General features: G+C 33.9%; 1 protein-coding gene across 3 annotated transcripts in view; it reads left to right on the top strand.

Annotated features, from left to right (window-relative positions):
* LOC135071908 (inositol-trisphosphate 3-kinase homolog) overlaps positions 1 to 20,626 on the top strand; it is a 109,050-nt gene that overhangs the window by 66,161 nt on the left and 22,263 nt on the right. The window contains exon 1 of one of the 3 annotated variants that reach the window (XM_063965774.1): positions 1,197 to 1,397. The exons of 1 other annotated variant lie outside the window; for it this stretch is intronic. In XM_063965774.1, the coding sequence (XP_063821844.1) occupies positions 1,371 to 1,397 (27 nt within the window). In that variant the 5' untranslated portion in view covers positions 1,197 to 1,370. Of the gene's footprint in view, positions 1 to 1,196; positions 1,398 to 6,048; positions 6,292 to 20,626 lie in introns of those variants that run through there. One more of the 3 variants, XM_063965772.1, reaches the window with a different exon arrangement.

Below are 20,626 nucleotides of genomic sequence, written 5' to 3'. Positions count from 1 at the left end.
CCTGTTGGCTTAAGCATTTCTGTGGGTTTGTTAGTAATCTAGCACAGCCACTAAGTACCTACTTACAATAAATTATATTCATCAGAATTCTGGAATACAGCATGATTTACATGTTGGTCATACAATAAAGATTTTAATGGGGCAAAATAAAAAAAACCTTTTACATTTAGCATACATGTAATTTAAGTAAGCATTACAACGGCTACAATTTCGTTTGTGTGAATTCCAAAAACCTCTATTCAGCAAGTACTTTTCACTCGTTGACTCTTTATAAACTTTCGGGTAGATAATGAGGGTTGAATCACTCGTATAGAATTTTAAACATTATTATTATTACGGGACCCCTTGTATCTTGTTTTGTCTGAAATACTACATTTATCATGTTTTTTCATATCTGAATTTTATTACCGACAATTTTAATCTCTTCAACCAGCAGCCAGCCACGCCTCTTGTAAACATAATATTACTTTTAAATTAGGATAAAGAGTAATGTAATTATGATAACTTTATAACTACAATAAAAATAAATATTGCTACGTATGTACCAATCAAACAAAACAAAGGTTTTTTAGTCCTTATTAAAAACTTATTTAGAGATATCGTTAAAAGAATACGACTTTTTAATGATCCACCTAACAGTGACGTAAGTTCAGATAACCGTGTTTTAATATTCGGTAATATTTTAGTTTGTCAGTTGTTAAAATTATCTTCTGTGGCCCCTCACTTACTTCCACTTTCATTAGTGGGTTATCTTAATGCCCACTTTCTCTTAATGTTGGTTGCCAACCACGACCTATATCAACAGGCAGTTCCAAGATGATAACATTGTCAATATTAAGTACTTAAATAACCAAATTACCGGTATTACTCATTCCATTTATAGCTCTTATTGATAGTGTAGGTAAGTCATATCTACATGAAGAATAATAACTGCTATTTGATTTTATTATTCTATCTTCTTTTATTGGGTGTCAGACTTTTACGCACTAGTTTCACTACAAATGCGTCCACATCACGTACACTGCCTGCAGTTTAGTTTAACCGTTCGCTTTTAAACCCCATGATTCAAAAGTTACACGAATTTGAGCGTCATTGCAGTAGAGATAGTGATTAATGTCGAATGTACCCATCAAAGCACGCCGCGCCTGTCTATAATAAGAATAACCGCTATACGGGACGCTTCTACGAAGCGGGGAGTCGGACGGGTTTCATCCACGAGCTCTTTTAGAAGTTATTCATAAATCTCCAAAATACGCTCAGAATCAGTGTAAGAGTTGATCTTTTAAGTACCTAACAAGTTACCGAGATTAGAGTTGTGGGAATCGTATTGTGACTTTCATTCATAAGATTGATTCGGTGTGTGAGAGGTTATGTTGACAAAGGAGTTTTGGAGCCGCGTAAGTACTGCCATAATTTATGTATTTCGGTTAATATCTCATTCAACGTTTATCTTTTAAAGTGATGTTACAGGTGTGTTTTATTTTAAAACATTATTAAGTAAGCCGATATTTATACTTGAAACCTTTAGTCAGATAGTTTTGTATGTATTTTTTGAATAATTGATTTATGATCAAAGACATTGTGGCTATAGATTAGTCAGCTGTGCAGTGACGTCAATGAGACGGTTAAAGTCGAGTAAAAAGATAATTAATTAAGTTAGGTGTTAACTATTATTTGCATAGCCTTTGAATCGATCATTTTTTTTTTTTTTTTTTATTCTCATTTTAAAGAGCTTTATCATAATTGACAATGTCGCTCCGTTCTTACCAAACTTTAGAATCTAACTTAATTACCTACTATCATGTGACTAATTATTATAAAAGTTATACATTGCAATAGCTTTTTCTGACATAGGTTCGGCAAGAACACTGTTAAATGTACCAATTTCTCTTAAATCAACCTTATGCAGCCGTAACAATTGTCTTCTAAGCTCTTCACTTCGGACACATTCCACCAGAGCGTGATATACGTCGTCGATCCGGTCACAATCTTCACAGAGGGGTGTCGGAGACACACCCATAAGGAAAGTAAACTTTCTGGATGGGATATGTCCGGAGCGAAGTCTTAGGGCAGATACTATATTTTTTCTATTCAACGTAGTGTCGATCCAAGGAATCTGTAAGGGCTCAGGTTGTATGGTCTTGTACCAGATACCCTTTTCTCTTGATCTAAGATCAAAGAATTCCTTCCATTTCTCATTACAATAGTTTTTTACATAGAAGAGACAGTCGGAAAAGTAAGGACTCACATCCAAAGTGACTCCACAATGGCAAGCTTCTTTAGCCAGAAGATCTACCCGTTCATTCCCAAAAATACCAACATGAGATGGAATCCATTGGATTTTTATAGTTTTATGAGATTCCATTAATTCTAAAAGTTGATTAACAATTATGTAAGCTATCGGAGTTCCTCGTACCATCGAGGAGCACCGAGCTATATGTTGCAGAGCACTCTTGGAGTCAGTCAATACTACAAACTTGTCATAATGGATTGAAGTTATGTAAGATAAAGCTTCACTTATGGCCAATAGTTCAACATACATAATAGATGTGTTGGTTTCAATTTTAAATTTCATATAAGTATTTTCCTGTGGGTCAAAAAAGGCAGCACCAGCCTGATTGTTTTCCTTTGAACCATCAGTAAATATCTGATAATAGTTAATATATTCAGAGTCAATGAATTCTAAACAAATTGACAAGTATCATTGATTTTATATTATTACGGTGGCTCTAACAAAACAATGCGATTGTTTAATGATTTGCAATCATTACAATTACTATTTGCTTATTGTAAAATCTATAATTGGATCTATACATACAATAACTTGCGCATGTTTATTGTAGTGATGGGTTTACAAAAGTCAAAATTAATTCCAATAAAACATTAAGTTCTATTTCACCACTTCAAGTTTTTTCAACATCTCTCAGGTAAAATTAATCAAAATTAGGGCAAAGGTTAAAACGTGAAAATATGACTCTACCCTATTATGTCTTCAATTTTAAACTGTCTAAAACTACGTAGAGCTTGTAGTAAAAGCGTCTAGGATTTGAACTTCACTAGCTTAGGTATACTCAAGTAATTACCAACGATTATAATAAGTTACGAGTAGTTTGTGTGCTCTCATTATGTATTTAATTTCGAATCCATTTGTAAATACGAGCATGATTTTTTAAATCAATACAATAGATTTAAGTATAGCAGATTAAAATAGAACCATGTCAGTAATAACATGTCATAGAGCTCACAGAGTCAGACCACCACGCTCGTTTGTCGCTATAAGTAATTCCGTACAACACATAATTGATTCAATTATATCAAACGGGGAGTGTGGCCGCATCCTCATTGCGATCGCAAATAGAGTCAACTTCAAGCGGATTTAGATTAGTTTAACATACGTTGTATAAATATAGCCATTAAAATTACTAGCAGTTAGGGCAAAGACTTATGTTTACTACTAGACAGGATGTGCTGAAGATAATATTAATATTATTAACAACGTGTGAAATTATTGCGAGCGAACGAGATGACAGAACCACGCCCACGAGGTTGATGGTTGTTGTCGACAAACTACTCGTAACTCTCGTATCGTTTAATGAGACCGATAAAACTTTATCTTTATAGGTACCTAATTTATATTTTTGGACATATTGAGCCTTTCATCATAATAAATAGGTACATTTTCAGATGGTTGACGAAATACGAATAGAAAGCTTTGTCCAAAAGCTCCTAACAATAATAAAATCTATGCGATTCATTAATAGTTTCCACTGTTATTCGTTAATAACATAACTAACTATCACGTATCGGAAAACGCAGCGTGAGACGTCCACCCACAAGGTGGACCAACGACCTGATAAAGGTAACCGTGGGATGTGGAAGTCATTGGGGTAGGCCTATGTTCAGCAGTGGACATCCTATGGCTGAAATGATGATGATGATAACTAACTAGTCATTAGTTAAACGTACGAGTATCTTTGTAATCTCTGTTATTACTAGATCGCTTTCAGCTAAAGAATCGACCAGTATTCTGTTCAAAGTACTGTAAATCAAGAAAACAATATCTTCTTTTAGCTTTTCTATTGTAACACTTAAACGCATATCGAAGTATTAAGTTACATAATAAATCAGTCAGTCACAGTCATGTATGATCGTCGTACGTCACAGATCGTACGTGTCGTCGTAAACCTAATTACAATGCATAATCAATTCAATTATTATCCCTATGCGGAGCGCAGCCGTATCCTCATTGCTGATTAATTCGATCTTCGGACGTAACGACGAGGCGGGTAGAAAAAATTATGAATGCTACATTGTTGCTCCGTACCTACCTGAATAGTCGATATCGATAAAAACAAGGCTTCGCCAAAAAATCGGTTGAAAAGGTCTTTGGCACTAAAGCTCTATCTATCACAGAGCACAGATAACATTACGAACGTTCTCTATTGCAATGACTTCAAAATTATATTCGTCTGAATAGGGACTAGCATTCTATTTTTTGTAGGATTGTCGTTGCCACCACGGTGCTGACTGTCTTTTGTTTACTTTGTCTTTTTTTTGTTATAGGCCAAGCTTTGCGAAGGCCATCTAAGCTAGGAATGACATCTTGTGGGATGAAACCTTTTTTATTTAGAATTGGATTTCAATATAAATTCACATTTGAAAATGTGAATTTATATTGAAATAATATTAAATTAACAAACAAAAATCAATGCGTTTGAATATGAATCCTACGGACAATGCGCGGTGGTAATAAAGCTGAGGTATATTAAATTAATTTAATAGCTGCACTAATTCCGAATTTGCATCCAAAATGTTAAGTCACTTGTGCTGGCGACTGTACAGGTAAAGGTTAAAAAAATGCCGAATAATTTTGTACATTTTTGCATTCAATAGAAGTAAATTAAAATTATATCTTTCCTTCCTCAAAATATACGGACTATTTTACCGCAAGGTATTTAGGAATTTCACAAAACTACGATGATGACCATTGACTCACGGATGTTGTTGGATTTTTGCTTTTTTCACGACGGATGTTAATGATGCAATGCATTTAGTTGTGATTAAAGCGTCGGTCCGTGCGTCAGGACTCCACATGACTAATGGATTTTGCAGGAACCTACTTATTGCGTAGGTATAAGGCAGGAGGTTGTGTCATACTTGAAGCAGTCATTGTTTAAAAGAGCTCATTTCGTGATCTCGACCTGCATTGTTATTGATTAATACAAAACACAGCCTATACACTTAACTTAGTGCAAATGCACTAGTCAGAGTTAAGTACCAACAATAAAGCATGATTGTCATTGACGTGTTTGCTAAGGTTTATGTCACACGAGTCTAGAGAGTTACAATAACATAAAGTAAGCAATTAAAACTGCGATGTAGAATTGATAGTGTTGTAAAGTTTACTATTTAAGTTATAGGACAATCAATATTTTCATGACCATATTCAACAAAATCTTACCTACGACTAGGTATATCTGTCATGAAAGCTCATAGAGCTTTAAGTCATGTAATTTTTGAAACTTAATTGTAGAGCCCAAACGGATTGATGATTAAAATAAATCAACTTACTAGCAAAGGCGGCAATTTCTTTCTTTTCACAAACACAAACAACAACAAAGCATATTTGAGAAAATAACTTTAAATGCAAATAACAAAGACGAAAATACTAGCTACGTTGGTATGTATTTATTTTGCTCTATCTGTAGCAATTATTCTATAAAAAACCAAACAATAATAATATATTATCATAACTTGTTTTCACAAAAATATTGACCCAACTTTTCCGCATAGAAATGTACCTTTACCTACCGTTCGCGTTTCTGTTTCGGCCTCACATAGAGACAGACCGAGTAACGCCTCTGCGACATTATCTACGGTCACGCTTTCTGGTAAGCTCTAGTTACCGAAAGAAGGACGCTCGTGGGTCTTTAGCTGGTAAAAGCGGGTCGGGCAGCGCCGTACTCAGGGAAAGTCAGCGAGGCGCGGATAAGTTCAAGTTTCTTTTTGCAAGCGCGCATGTTCGCATGCGCGGGGCGGCTTGCGACTTGCGTCAGTGTTGCGAGGGACCTACGTTCGCTCCGGACGCGCGGTCTGTGGCGCTAGTTGTGTTATGTGCTCTCTGTTGTGCTTTAGTGTGTGAAACTGTGGACCATGAGTGGCGCGGGAGTGGCGTCCAGGAATGCGGAGTCCGTCCCCCTGCCCGCAGAGCTTCCCGTCCGGCTCTACATGCGAGCGCTGCGCCAGTACCAGAAGCTTATAGACCTCAAACGGCTGACGTCAAAAGACAAAGTAAGCGATGCATCCTTGGCCGCATAGTCCACAGACTACATCGTACACTCTAGTGCATCGACCTCCAAACATTGCAATATGCAGCTTTAAGCTCCCGTCTTCACAATGATTACGACTTTCATGAATAAATGTACAGTAATGCACTTTGAATAATTCACGGCTCATAAATTAATGTCAACAGACACATTTTCCTGAACAGCTGAGAAATATTAATATGTAGTAGGCATCCGTCACTTAATCCGGAGGTTTAGATTCTATAGAGTATTTTCTAGAGTAAGTCTTAGTAATACTTAGAGTAGTAAGTTGTAGAGAGTTGCAGTGTGAAATTGTATAATTTAAGCCAAATTTTATTAAATTAACTTAATCTTGAACTTATTTATTAACGAGAATTTTATTCAAAAATATTTATAATATATTTAATATTCCAACTAACAAGGATTAAATTGGTATATTAATACGAATTATACAACCATTTTCGTATTGGCAGGATACATAGGTATTTAATATGTTCTGCTTCTGGTATGCAAATGGAAACGAAATCAAATTCATATTTCTACATTCACCTTGAGGTTGTGACGTATATGTTTTTTTGTAATTTGATAGTTCCTAAATGAAAAGAGCTCGAGTCGCTAATTCCAAAGGTGTGTTCATAGCGAATTTGGTGATTGACCTCTTTTTACCGTAAAGATATGTTCGTATAATGAATAATTAGCATCTGAATAATCTGTGACACACATTTTTAACAGATTAGTAACTTATTATAAAATCTTCTTCAGAGTTTATTACACTTTTATGAAATACCACAAAAATTGTCGTTGCGTCATTCGTTCTTAACAGACGCTAGCTTTTTTGTTTCAGTAATCTTTGGACTGACTCAAGTACACCTAATACAACGGATAGTCAGAATAAGATATCATAGCCCTTTCCCTTAAACATCTTTATTGCTATCAGCTTAAAGTTGTATTTGGTTAAAGTTGTTGATACAAGCGACTATAAATTTTTATCTTCGCTTATCTGTGCGGTCGAAGGACGGGCAAAAATAGCCCGCACTGTTTCAATTTGAACAGAATCAACTCGGATTTAAATTTGCACAACCGAAAATCATGAGTATGCATGGCAAATATTGGATTTAGTTTCCATTAAATTTTATTTGTTTTTGAGAATCGAAATAGTCTATGTTTAATGTAAAGGAGTTCTATTATTTTCCTCAACACTGGTCATTATATGGACACGTGTCATGTGTACTTTAAAGGAAGATAATTGCTTTAATTATTACAACGCCATTATGTGTTGGTACGTAGTGGATTATAATAAGCCCTACCGACCTAGTTTTTAATCTACTCTAGCTACTTTTACGTTACTACAGATTATAATGTAGGTATAAGGCAAAACGCGCGTATTTAAAATGATGAATCCATTATCTTGAAATGGCTGTCTAGGTACTTAATCGTAATTTGTTTTTTCAATATAGCTGATTACTACAACATTGTAAGTTGTATTGTTTCGTAAAGTATTCTGCTTAGTAGTAATTGAACAAGCCCAAGGTCCACGCCCAGAACGGCCGAGCCCTCATTCACTGGAGCTCACGAGTTCGCCGCACGACCACGGTTTCCGAAGGCAATATACGGACGACAGCATATCATGTTTAACACAATAGCACCTTACGTAGTTGTGACAGATGCTATTTTGAAACAAAAATGTAATGCTTTCAACTGTTAATTTCAATTGTTTTCAACGAGCGGACGTCACTCATTTAGGATGTAGGTAATCGGATGCTAACTATCGCTGTTTTTATTATCATCAGTTTTCTGGAAATGTGCTGGAGTGCTTTTAAGTTTTATTTTTTATTTGTTTCACTGTCATAATTCGTAGCAGTATTATTTACACTGCTAGAGTCAGTGAGCTAAATCAGGCAATAAAGTCTGGCTCTTATTTCATACATGGAATCAAGTTACACTTCTTTATCTGGCCTGTCATTTGTGATATAACTAGTTTGACGTTCAAGGTGCAGTAGCCAGTAAGACTGGACGAATGTCTGACAGTGGACTCGATGGCTGCCTTTCCGCGTCTGTGGCACTTCCTGACTTAGCGCCCTCTGCGGTGCTGCCTCTGATTAGCTATTACATACTTCCGCACACAACCGATGCGTAAATACACCACTTTATAGGTATGAAGCACGAATGTAGGTAATTAGGATTTTTTTTTTAAACAATTAGAGCGATTTAGGAACGTAATTCCAAAACGATAAGTTCAAGTTTCGATCTAATTATAGATAGCCGGTAAAATTCACTATTTGCTTAACTCCAAGCTTAAATCAGCTAGGCGCTGGCTTATAAGATTTGCGACTTGCCAATTGAATTTAGTGATTACAATTTAGGCATAATTTAACGAAGGTAAAATACTGTCAAAAATTTATTTATTTATTTTAATCGTATACAGAACATGTACAACCGAGAAAATGACGAATTTACATCGTGAGTACTTTAGAACTATGTTGCTATCTACAGTCACGTAAACATAATGAAAAAACTTAAAAAACGTTAAACGTTAATTGATTTCTTATACTATTAGGTATGCTGAATTTTCAAAATATGAGTCTTTTAAATATTAAAAACCTGATCTGATTAGGCGGTAGTGTAGCAGAGCCGATATTCAGCATCATTGGTTGCTAGGTACGAGTATGCATAGATATTGTAATCGTGATTTTTGAAACCTCATTTGTTTAATATGTAGGTACAATGATAATAATTTGGAGCCACGCCGTCTCAGTCACTTGGACAATTAACAGCAAGGTCAGAAGAGCGGGCTGATGTAAAACAGGTTGACTTTTCTTAATACAATGCCAAGGCGAGATGAAAATCTGCCTGAGAGATTAAAATAACTCCTTCCCCGAATAGTAGCTCTTTAACTTATACTTAATTCTTAAGTGTGTAATCCGATAGGTATATAATCTAGTATCAGTTCAGGGCTGTAATTACTAAGATTATTGAAAAATTCAGTTGAACAGCATTTATTCTAAACTTCTATATCAACATTGACCATCGCTTAGTTAGCGTAACTATATATTTCATTAATTTCTTTCTGTTGAACTATGTTATCTTTATTCATTAATACGCCACACCCTTGATTCCGCTTATTAAAACTTTGGTAGCCTTCAACCGTATTTGCGCTTTATTTATGAATGGATAGTACTCAATGAAATGTACAGTCAACGAACTACTTACACGAGTGATTTGACGACGCTATTTATTTGGAAAATAAAATGGTTACATTTCCGTCGGATTGTAACTCTTTTAATTATCAGCTGTTAGGTATAATGAATGCAAAAATGAATTTTATACAATTTACCAACATGTTTATATCATGAAAAGTGTACCTATCTATAAATTAAATGGAACCACGACATACTGTACACAGACTTTCATTCATATTAACAGATACAATAGCTATCTGCAGTAATTGTTTGTACAGAATAGCGATACGTAAGTGAAATTGTTAAGGTATATTCTTAATGCCATGTGGCATGTGCGGGCTGGGGCGTGTCTTACGCGACATAAAAATCAAATGTTAATACAAATGTATGAAAAATACTGAGGGAGGAACGTGCATATTATACCAAGTAAAGGCTAATAATATTATGTCTTTAAAAATGGGACTTAAATCCCCAATATTTCGCTCTTGGGCAATTTACCTAAGCACTGAGCTTTTATGATGGCTCTAATAAAGTAATTCCAAGTGTTTTTGTGCTGTGAGCCAGCGTCATAATGTAATTGTAACTTAAGAAAAAATATTATCTTCAGTCGTATAGGTCAGTGAGTAGTTATTTTTGTACCGACAAAAATATAGCAGTAGTATAGAGTGCAATGCCCGTTTAAATGATTAGAATAAACTGAGCTATACTTAACATACATTTATTCGTCGAGGATGCATTTATGTCAACACGTCTGCTGATGTCAATACAGCATATTACAATACTGATTTCCTTTGTAATACCAGCTTAAATACATATACAAAGGAGATTACCATTCGTTCCACTTTCTCTGGTGGCTCATAAATATATGTCTTTGTTCTCAACGAGAAGTGATGTGCCGATTCATTTTAAATTCGATTAATTAAAATAAAAACTTTGAATAATCATTTGGGAATTCCTTTACTGTAGTTAAATAGAGTTAGGGGTTATCGCTTCATAATTTCGATTTTAAGTAATACCTAAAAATTTATAGACCTAAATTAACATTTAGATGCATTTTGCAGTCATTAGAATTGAATTTTAAAAGTAGATAAACCGTATTTAACTTAAACATTGGTTTTTCTTTCAGTTAATTTTTGAATAATAAATAACTGAGTTAGAGTTTTAAGAAGTGATGTTAATCGAAAAAGATCTTACTCGAATCAATTAGTGCCTACTTGGGGCGCGTGCGGCCCACTTCGCTGTTTTTCTTAATTAAAATTGCAGACTGACCATTCATGCTAATTTGTGTAGTACTTAGCGTGATACTTAATCCTTGGCGATAACGCCGTATTTTCTGCGTAGAACGATTGAAAAGGGACGAAAACATGTTTTCAGTAGTACGAAAATGGTTATTATTGTTATTTCAAAGCGACGCTAAATGTTCATTACGAAAAACATTTAAGTTTTGTGTTACTAATTGAAAAACATTTCGCCCATAATCATAATATTTTTTAGAAAATGCTAATTTTCGATTCATTTATTGTATTAAGAAAATCCAGATACAAAGGAGTTCAAAAGCTCGAGTGCATCATCTAGAATAAAAGCTAATATACCACAGTTGTTTCATCATTTGCAGATGTTAGTTAATGAAAATAAAGTCACGCCATTATTTGACGTAGCCCGATAACTTTATCCGACGAAAATAGACACGTTTCTTGTTCATCATAATATTAGATAACCCTTGATACTGTTATTTATAATATAAAGTCATTGTATTCATTGCTACGTCACGTATTCTAACTAGAGATGGGTTATACTAGGTAAATTTGATACTAGGTGCACCTATTCCAAGTATTTATTAATACTTGATCCAAATACCTATTCCACCTAGTACGTAGTAATTTACCATACTTGACGCGACTAGTGCGGACTAATCCACGTATTATGACTTTAAAATACAATTTTCTTTGAAAAGATACAACCGTAGTATTAATAATGCAATTTGAAATTGAATAATAATGTTTTTGCTGGCTGTTGATTTATTGATATCCTCCCTTCATACTTCAACAGGCTATTCCTATCTCACACCTGCCTGCGCTCAAATTTGTTTGTCAGACAGAGACGGAGTGAATCTCTACGTTCGCACATAAGCTTAGCGAGAAATACGCGGTGCGCGTAGTACACGACTACGGATTATGCAATAATAACCTCTATTACTTTGATGGTAGGGTCGGAAATCGTGTAATTTAAAAAATACTAGGTGGACGACTACGGATTATGCAATAATAACCTATATTACTTTGATGGTAGGGTCGGAAATCGTGTAATTTAAAAAATACTAGGTGGATCAAGTATTTTAAAAATTGGAATAGGTGCCACTTAGTACTGTAAAATACCTAGTGTGTGGATCTGTTCTAGTAAATACGTCTCATATCTAATTCTAACTTGAAACGTTTTTCCCCATTATTGCTTCGTTCATGATTATCATTTGGATTGTGTAAAGGGCAAGATTTTATTTGACCCGCGTATGGGGTGATTCGCATGACAACTCTGTGTTTATAAATGAGGCTATCTGCTACTGGATGCTATGACGCAGATGCTATCGGCAGTGGACGAAAACTCCCGGCCCCGATAACGGACTGCAATTCGACGAATATCTAGATGGAACGAGTTTTATAATAGTATTTATTTATTTTAATTTATTTTATTACCCTAATTATTAACTTACTATCATGCCTTGCTTAACTAAATAAATGTTACGGCATGATTGATAAATAAAATACCTACTGATTAAAAACGTAATTTTGCTTTCGAGTGGTGCTACAAAAGTTTTGGGTTCAACCGGTTCAACTCTACATAGAATGTTTTCAGCTCTAACATTTTTCAAAAAGCTCCCTCGTTTAAGACGTAGTTCGAGAGGCTCCCTGCAAAATAAACCACGTGAATCGGGGTAAGACATTTTTTAAGTAACGTATAATACATACACCGAAAGGCGGGAACTGTCGGTGTGTAACATATTTTTATGAGCGTTAAAGTAAAATCACAAGTGACGGGGGCGTGTCACGTAGGTACTATACGCACGATCTGCCCCGCTCACCGCTTTAAGCTAACGACTGAAAGGCGGTGGAAACACCCTGAATAAATACGATACTACGTTCGTTCGGTATATAACAGTAAATCACTTTCACTAATGTGAAAACTAACTAAATATTAAGTAGTTAGTTCATTTTTACAGTACCTACTCACTACAGCAGTTAATCACTTTCTCTAATTAAAAACTAAACCAAACATACTTATTAAGTCTTACAAAATAATAGTTTATAGTTTACCTACGCAAGTCAGTATATACCAAAAACTATTTAAATACCTATGTAATTATAGATTTTGTTTGTGCATGCATTTTTGTTTCGCTATTAAGAACTTATTAATCCTAAGTAGATATAAATCATAAATTTTCGAGACTTTGTTAATTGCGTGCCATAATAATATTTGGTATAAGGTACCTGTTTTAAATGGCGTTTTCCTGCAATCAAAAGTCCAAGTGAACACGTGCAAGTGCCAAACTTAACGTTCTACCGAGTTCTTTGAACCAAACTGGATTGGGCACTGTTTATTGCTTCCATTGACGTCATAGCGCTTTTTTATCTTTAAATTAGTTCTATACAGGGTGGAAACGATAAGTGATCTCATTCGATTATTTCTAAACTACACAAGATATCGACAATCTGATTACTGATTCTGAAAGTGCTTCACGAGCTCTTTCAAACGATATCAGTAATAGGTTACAGAATTAACTGGATCTATCCATAAATTCAATGTTTTCAGCCTCCATACTAAATGTATGCCACTATGCTAGCCACACAATATTAGAAGTGTTATTTTTTCATTTTAAATAATAAACACTTGAAATTAACTCGTAAATTGCATTCTGATTTAAAATTATTAATGGAAAACATTGGCTTTAGGCTTTACTTGCTATAATATTATCAAGACATGAGTGCCATGACTGTGGCAGTACTAATTGTATGGAAGTTGGAAACATTGAATTTTCGGATAGATTCAGTTTATTTTATAACTTATTATTGGTACCGTTGGATAGAGCTCGTGAAGCACTTTCAGGATCAGTAACCAGTTTTTCGTTATCTTGTATAGTTTTTAATATTATGTAGTTTTACTAAATGTATGGAGGCTGGAAACATTGAATTTTCAGATAGATCCAGTTTATTTTGTAACCTATTATTGGTACCGTTGGATAGAGCTCGTGAAGCACTTTCAGGATCAGTAACTAGTTTTTGGATATCTTGTATAGTTTAGAAATAATCGAGTGAGATCACTTATCGTTTCCACCCTGTATGTATTCAAATATTTCGATTTAAATTTAAGAATAATAATAATTAAAGACATAAAAAGTTTTAAGTCGTTTAATTTTAACCTTCACTGTTATATAAGTACCTAAGTGTATTTAAGTACGAGTAAGTAAGTAAACACTTATTTGCTTAAGCACTTTACACGAAAAATTAAGAAGTTGTGTTGATATAAGATTTCTTACATAAAAGTGGCTTTACAGAAAAGCTCAAAGATTCGTATTGATACTAAGATAAGAAAAATACAACAAATCTGAGATTAATTTATTACTTTTCTTCGAATTCACCGACTTATCTTATGGTTTAGGTATAAAATAAGTTTAAACCTTACCAGGGTTATCAATTTATCTTCTTAAGTATATTTTTAATACAACATTATGGAGATTTCAAAGCTCATTTAAAATAGATTAATAATAATGATGATAATCTTCATCTGAATGAAAAAAACAAAGCTTGCTTTACAGATTTCGCTTGTGCTTCTTATAAAATGACATGGAGTTGCACCTGATAAATTAACCACTAGTTCAAATTCAAATTCATTTACTTTGCAAGTAATCTCTTAAAAAGCTCTTTTGGTATTTGAACCATCAGAGCTTTGTCGACACGGTGCCTCATTAAATCATACTTAACTACGCCTAGGTATTTTTATTTATTAACTACATTTTATAAATAATACTTACTTATTTTGACAAACCAAGCAGATTGACTGTTAGCAGTAGTTCTAGTGCATTGAAACTTACGTTAGAGCAACATAAGCGAGGTTTTTACATCATTATGTGACGCCGGAAACCGCGTGCGCACTTCCTAGTTGGCACCTCTTAGCCTGACATTGCAATCAAAGATCCAATAAACTTTACTTATACATTGCAATAAACTACAACATAATGTTTTACTTGGAAACATTGACTGATTCTGTTTGAAAGTGAAATTAGGATCATTCGCTTAAAGAGTCACTCTCACTGCTGACCATTTAGCTACGAACGAGGACATTCGCGAGCCTATAAACTTATTTTAGTTTAGTAAGTTAAATTAGTAGCAATGGGCAGGGCACATAGTGCGCAGAACTGACGGCCGATGGGGCAGCAAGGTTCTGGAATGGAGGCCGCGTACCGGAAGGCGCAGCGTGGGACGTCCACCTACAAGGTGGACCGACGACATCGTGAAGGTAGCAGGGAAGCGCTGGATGCAGGCCGCTACCAATCGATCAATGTGGAAAGCATTAGGGGAGGCCTATGTTCAGCAGTGGACGTTCTATGGCTGACATGATGATGATGATGATGATGATGATGAAGTTAAATTATATTTAAATTAAAGATGCAAAAATCAACCATTCCAATAAACTTTTAGATAATTTATGTTTCAAAGAAAGAACCTAAAGTTATTTATTAAAACTAATTAGATAGTTTATCTAGAATTCTTAATTGGCATATGAATCTTTACACGACACGAGAAATTATGTTATAATTAAGTAATTTATTACCTACTTAGATAAAAAAGGTTCGAAGGCTACAGAATAGTAACCTTTGATTTGTCTGGTCAATAACCATTAATAATTATAATTACTATCTAAATTAAATATCAAGTTACAAGTACCTAAGCAAAAAAATATCACGTGTTATATTAACGAGCAAATCTACAAATTTTCCATCTTTTTCATAGATTATAAACTTCAAAGCTAGATAAAACGGCGTGCATCATCGAAGTTATAAATGTAAAACTGGTTATTCCTGCATTCGAAATGTTATCTAAATACGGCAGTATCGGCTGCTGGACTAGTTCTATGTGTGGGTGAAGCGAGGTCGGTCGTATGTTATAACTTCTATGGTGTTACAAGCCAAGGAATCGTCACACAAAGGTAAGGTTTTAATCTAAATGCTTGTGGAAGAAGTCCTATGTCAACATTATCTAGGTACTTGAAACTCGAAGTACTTAGGTAGGTAATCGTAAAAACACGGTGAAAATAATTTTCCATTAAGTACATGCTTGTGAGGAAGATCTTGACAGAAAAAATAAGGTTTTTATAAGATTATTTTCAGAAAAAAATATTGGCGCCCTCTTTGTTCAAGTGATGTATTTGGCAAGATTTTTCCCATTTTGTCACGTGTTATTTGAACATATGCTTACCCAATAGTATGTTAATTATCATAATAATAAATACGCCACTCTTGTGGCGGAGTTTTGGGCTGACACTGTGTAGGTTTGTTGTCGACACGAAAAGAAGAAGGTGTTAATGAACCTGAATCACTACAAATAATGGAATCAGTGGGTCTAGACAAAGTGCAAATTATAATCGCAAACCAGTCGAAAAGTGGTCGAAAAGCCCCTTTTTTGTATGGAGTTTTGACGGATTCGATTTTCGATTCGATCAAAAAGTGCGTTTTGTCTAGGGGGGCTGGTGACTTTTTTTTCTTTTTTCTTTTTTTTCTTTTTCTTTTTTTTCTTTTTTTTTTTTTTTTTTTTTTTTTTATTTTACTTTTAAAAATAGCTTATTGTCACAGATATTGATAGATGCAGCCAGCATGTGATTTGTATGAAGACGAGCGTGCCCACAGATATGGATTAGAGTAGATACAGCAAGTTGATCGTCAAAGCGTGCCATTCCGATATGTCCAAATGGACATACATGGTCGAGTGATGTTCACGTTGTTAATTGTAATCCGATTACAAGTATTACAACAATCGGTTTCGATGATTTTACGAGGACAGTAGTACGAACACGGTAGAAAGAAGAAATTATTAACGGATTGAGAATTGTAATTAACAGCACAAGTAACAAATAATTAAATTAGAATAAAGTAGCAGTAGAAGAAGTATAAAGTAGCATTGTTTTTAATACAGGAAATAATATAGATATAGTGATGGAATCACAAAATTTTAATTGATGTTAAAATTTTGTGATTTTGTCATTGTTTCTATATTATTTCCTACACTAGCCCATGTTAACATGGTCATATGGATGGTGTGGTGAAGTCGGTTTGATATCATTATTTTGGTAGTTTTGATTTTCATACAAAATAAATTTTATAAAATCCGATTTGTATGAAAATTAAAATGGCTAGAATGAAGATATCAATTTTCTGACTTCACCATACCATTTATATGACCATGTTAACATGGGCTAGTCGCTAGTGTCGGGTCATATACCCATTTACCTAACACCCTGTATAGAGTTTATTTTAATCACACAGTTAGACTAGCTATAAATAGAAAAGTTTCAGTTTTGTCGGAATTAGTTAGTTGTCTAATCGAGTCACACGATACATTTCGATGACTTTGCGAATGCAGTACGATGATACGATTGTTTTTGCATTGCGGCAGTCACTGAAATTCGCTGGAGTGACACTGATGACGTTTAAAAAGTGGCACGCTCAGCTTCATACAATATTTGACACATGCTGCATCTATCCATATCTGTGAGCGTGCCGCATTTAAACGTCATTGGTGTCATTTTGGCGAGTTTTAGTGATTGCCGCAACGTGAAAGTAGTCGTGTCATCGTACTGCAATCGCAGGGTAGTCGAGAGATGTCGTGTGACTCGATTCGATAATTGATTGATTCCGATAAAACTGATATTTTGATAAATTTATGGCCAGTCGGAATGTGGATCGATATAATTTTGTAGCGGTAAACGTCATTCTATATTATTGATTTTCTTATTGATTTGCAAATAATATATTTATTGTGCTTTTATCAAAGTAATGACCGTCATTCCATTGTGCTAAATAGTACTAGTGGCGCCCTCTTTGTCAATGTTTTGTCTTTGTCAATGTTCTGTTTTTGTTTTGTATAATGTTATTTTTTTACTTTTATTTATAATGTTGGTTGGAGAGGCTCCCGCTGAAAACCAGCGTCGGGGCACGCGTGCATGCACGCGTGGCTCGATTAATGCTGAGCGGGCGCCTTTTTGGCACAAAAATATGCGTGTATAGTTTTAAGTCCCTTTGTTCTGTTTTTTATTTTTTTTTCCTTTTTTGTGTCAAATAAAGTTTTTCTTATTCTTATTCTTATTCTTATTCTTACTAAACTGTCATATTTATAGGTAAAACGACTTAATCTACATACATTATCAAAGAGCAAAATGTACTCGTATGCACAACGTGTTAAGTTCTTATTTAATATGCAAATATAAATAACAAGACAAGTCAACATCTTTTAATATTATCGACAAAAAATGCACGTTTTTTACCTGTGCATTAAAATACCGAGTTGGTTGATTAAAAAAAACAAGTAGGAAGTACGAAGACTTAAATCTGGCTTTTAATCAATTTATGATCGTTGCAATTTTGTATGGTCTACTATTCTACATAAAGACGATTAAGTCTGCCATGATCTGTTTGGTAATTCAAAGTTCACGAACCTGTTTCTAAATACTCCGAAGCCGATCTACCTGCATAGTAGGTAAGTATTTTTGAAATAACGATTAAGATAAAGTTTTTTGTGAACTAAATTCTTAGGTACCTACGTTATGAGTAATGTTTTTTCTTTAGGCTGATAAGGGTACTTTAAGTTCGTAAGTTAGCTTAGCGATAAATCATTTGCTGTAAAATGGATAGGTTATTCCTACATAAAAACGCCTAATAATAAGGCAAATGATTAATGGTTTTGCCAAATTAAATACATATCAGATAATTTATTTAACTCTATGTACTTACATAATAGGTAGATCTAACAATGACGGTTTGATATCATACTGACTATTTTACGTAATACTGAACAAATTTGTGTAACCTATTTATAACAATACAATACATAACGTCTGTTCAGTATTGGCACAAAATACCTACCAATTACATACAGTTGTAGTAATGGGACGATTTTTTTTCATTAGAAACATACAAAATTATCAGCTATAAATAAAAGCGTTAATTTTATAATATTGCGCATAAGAACAATATATTTTAGAGGATTTTTTTAATATTCCCCATAATATTTATGGTAATTTTATAAGAAATATATTATACACTTACTCGTAAATACTGGAGATGGATTAAATACTGGAGTTGGTATAATACTTACAGTAGCTTACTGAAGCGTAGGTTTTTCTCTTTCAAACATTCTACAACTTTGTTCCTTATTAATACTGTTTACCAGCTAGCAATTCACGTGATTTTCTTTCCTCAAACTGAAAACATGGATTACTCAATCTTGAACTCTACGGATGGAATTATTACCTTAGCGTTTGCAAACGTGTGCCAGTCTGAAAGATTACAAAAGATGTTTTCTAATCAGCTTTATCGGGTCGGATGACCGACCATAATGTTATAGTATTTAGGTAGGTATATTAAATGACCAACCGACCGTGTCCTAGTGACGAGATTCAAACTACACGCGGTCGCACACCTAACCACTTTTTGCATTCATAATGCACTTGGGTTATGTATGATGCCTTCTTATTTTAATAAATGCGAAAGGTGTTTGTTCAATGAGGTGATTGACCGCTTGCAACAATGCAAAATTACTTACTAAATTATTAATGCGTTACTTACATAGCTATTTGTTGCTCCAATAATGTTTGTATCCAATAATTTCATAGAAAAAAGCTAAATATCTTCTACTTCTAAAATATTGAATTTTCAAACAAGCAATTTATAAACCGCTTAGACGGAATTTGTGAAAAAAGACGCGGATATTTTTCGCGCGCCCGTATACGACCACAGATTATACCGAGTTAGAGCAGTGACCACAGATTATTACATAATAGTGCCAAACTCCAATAAAGTTTATTTGTCTTGATGGCGCTTAGTCTAAAATATTCAAACAAACTCATATTTGTATGTATGATGACAAAATAAATTTATATGAAATGTATTTTTACTCATCAACGTATAAATTGCATTTGTGTTTGTTTATAATTAGGGCCATTTTACAAGGACAAATTATTTCATTATAATTTTTCAATAATATATTTTAAAAATAAAATTGGTATTACCAAGCCAGTCACTGTGGGCGTTTCCTTTTAGGTTATAAATAAAATTTGTCTTTTTATTAATTTATTGTAGTCTATTGTGTGTATCGTGTACTTGAAATAATTATAGAAAGTCTATTACGAGAGATGTCCTCTTTATAATACAAGTTACAATATCAATGGTTTTGAAAACTTAAATAAGCACCTACCTAATAAGTGTTTTGTGCTATATTAATTTCAAAGAACTAACTTATTATTACAAAAAGCTAACACTTCGCTAAAATCTGAAACAATATTCTTTGAATGTTGTTTATTAACAACTAAGGCTGAGTTGCACCCCCTAACTTTGACCGTAACTTTAACGATACCCGATGATTTTTCTATGGAGTTTAACAGATTTTTGACGTTTGTCAAAGTTAAAGTAAGATGTTGTAACCCAACCTAAGTATCAATATTTGACGAACTTAATTAGGTACCGTTAGTTAACTACGAAAATAAAATACCTTTTATTTACAATTAAACTTAACAAGTGCTCACTTATTTTTTTAGGATTTACCAAACAGATTATCGTACTGGAAAAAATACAAAAAATATACCCGTAATATTATTAGTGCCATTTGTTATTTTGTCACCTATATGCTAAATGTGACGCACATAAGTACAAACTTGTGATTTAGGTCCTGTTTTGATTAAGTTGTACTTATCTTTAATAACTTAATTGACTGTAAAAATGATATAATAGTAAACATTGTAAATGTATTACTATTTGTGTCTAGGTTTGTGGAAAATAAATAAATAAACCATAACATTAACCTTTTTGATAAGAGCCTTTTATTCGTATTTACTAACGTGGAAAAACTCTAACTACGAGTAGATCCCCAACATTGGTGATAT

The sequence above is a fragment of the Ostrinia nubilalis genome, chromosome 5 (assembly GCF_963855985.1).
Source record: "Ostrinia nubilalis chromosome 5, ilOstNubi1.1, whole genome shotgun sequence".
In the NCBI taxonomy this organism is placed as follows: domain Eukaryota; kingdom Metazoa; phylum Arthropoda; class Insecta; order Lepidoptera; family Crambidae; genus Ostrinia; species Ostrinia nubilalis.
This window is presented reverse-complemented; position numbering and strand designations above follow the sequence as displayed.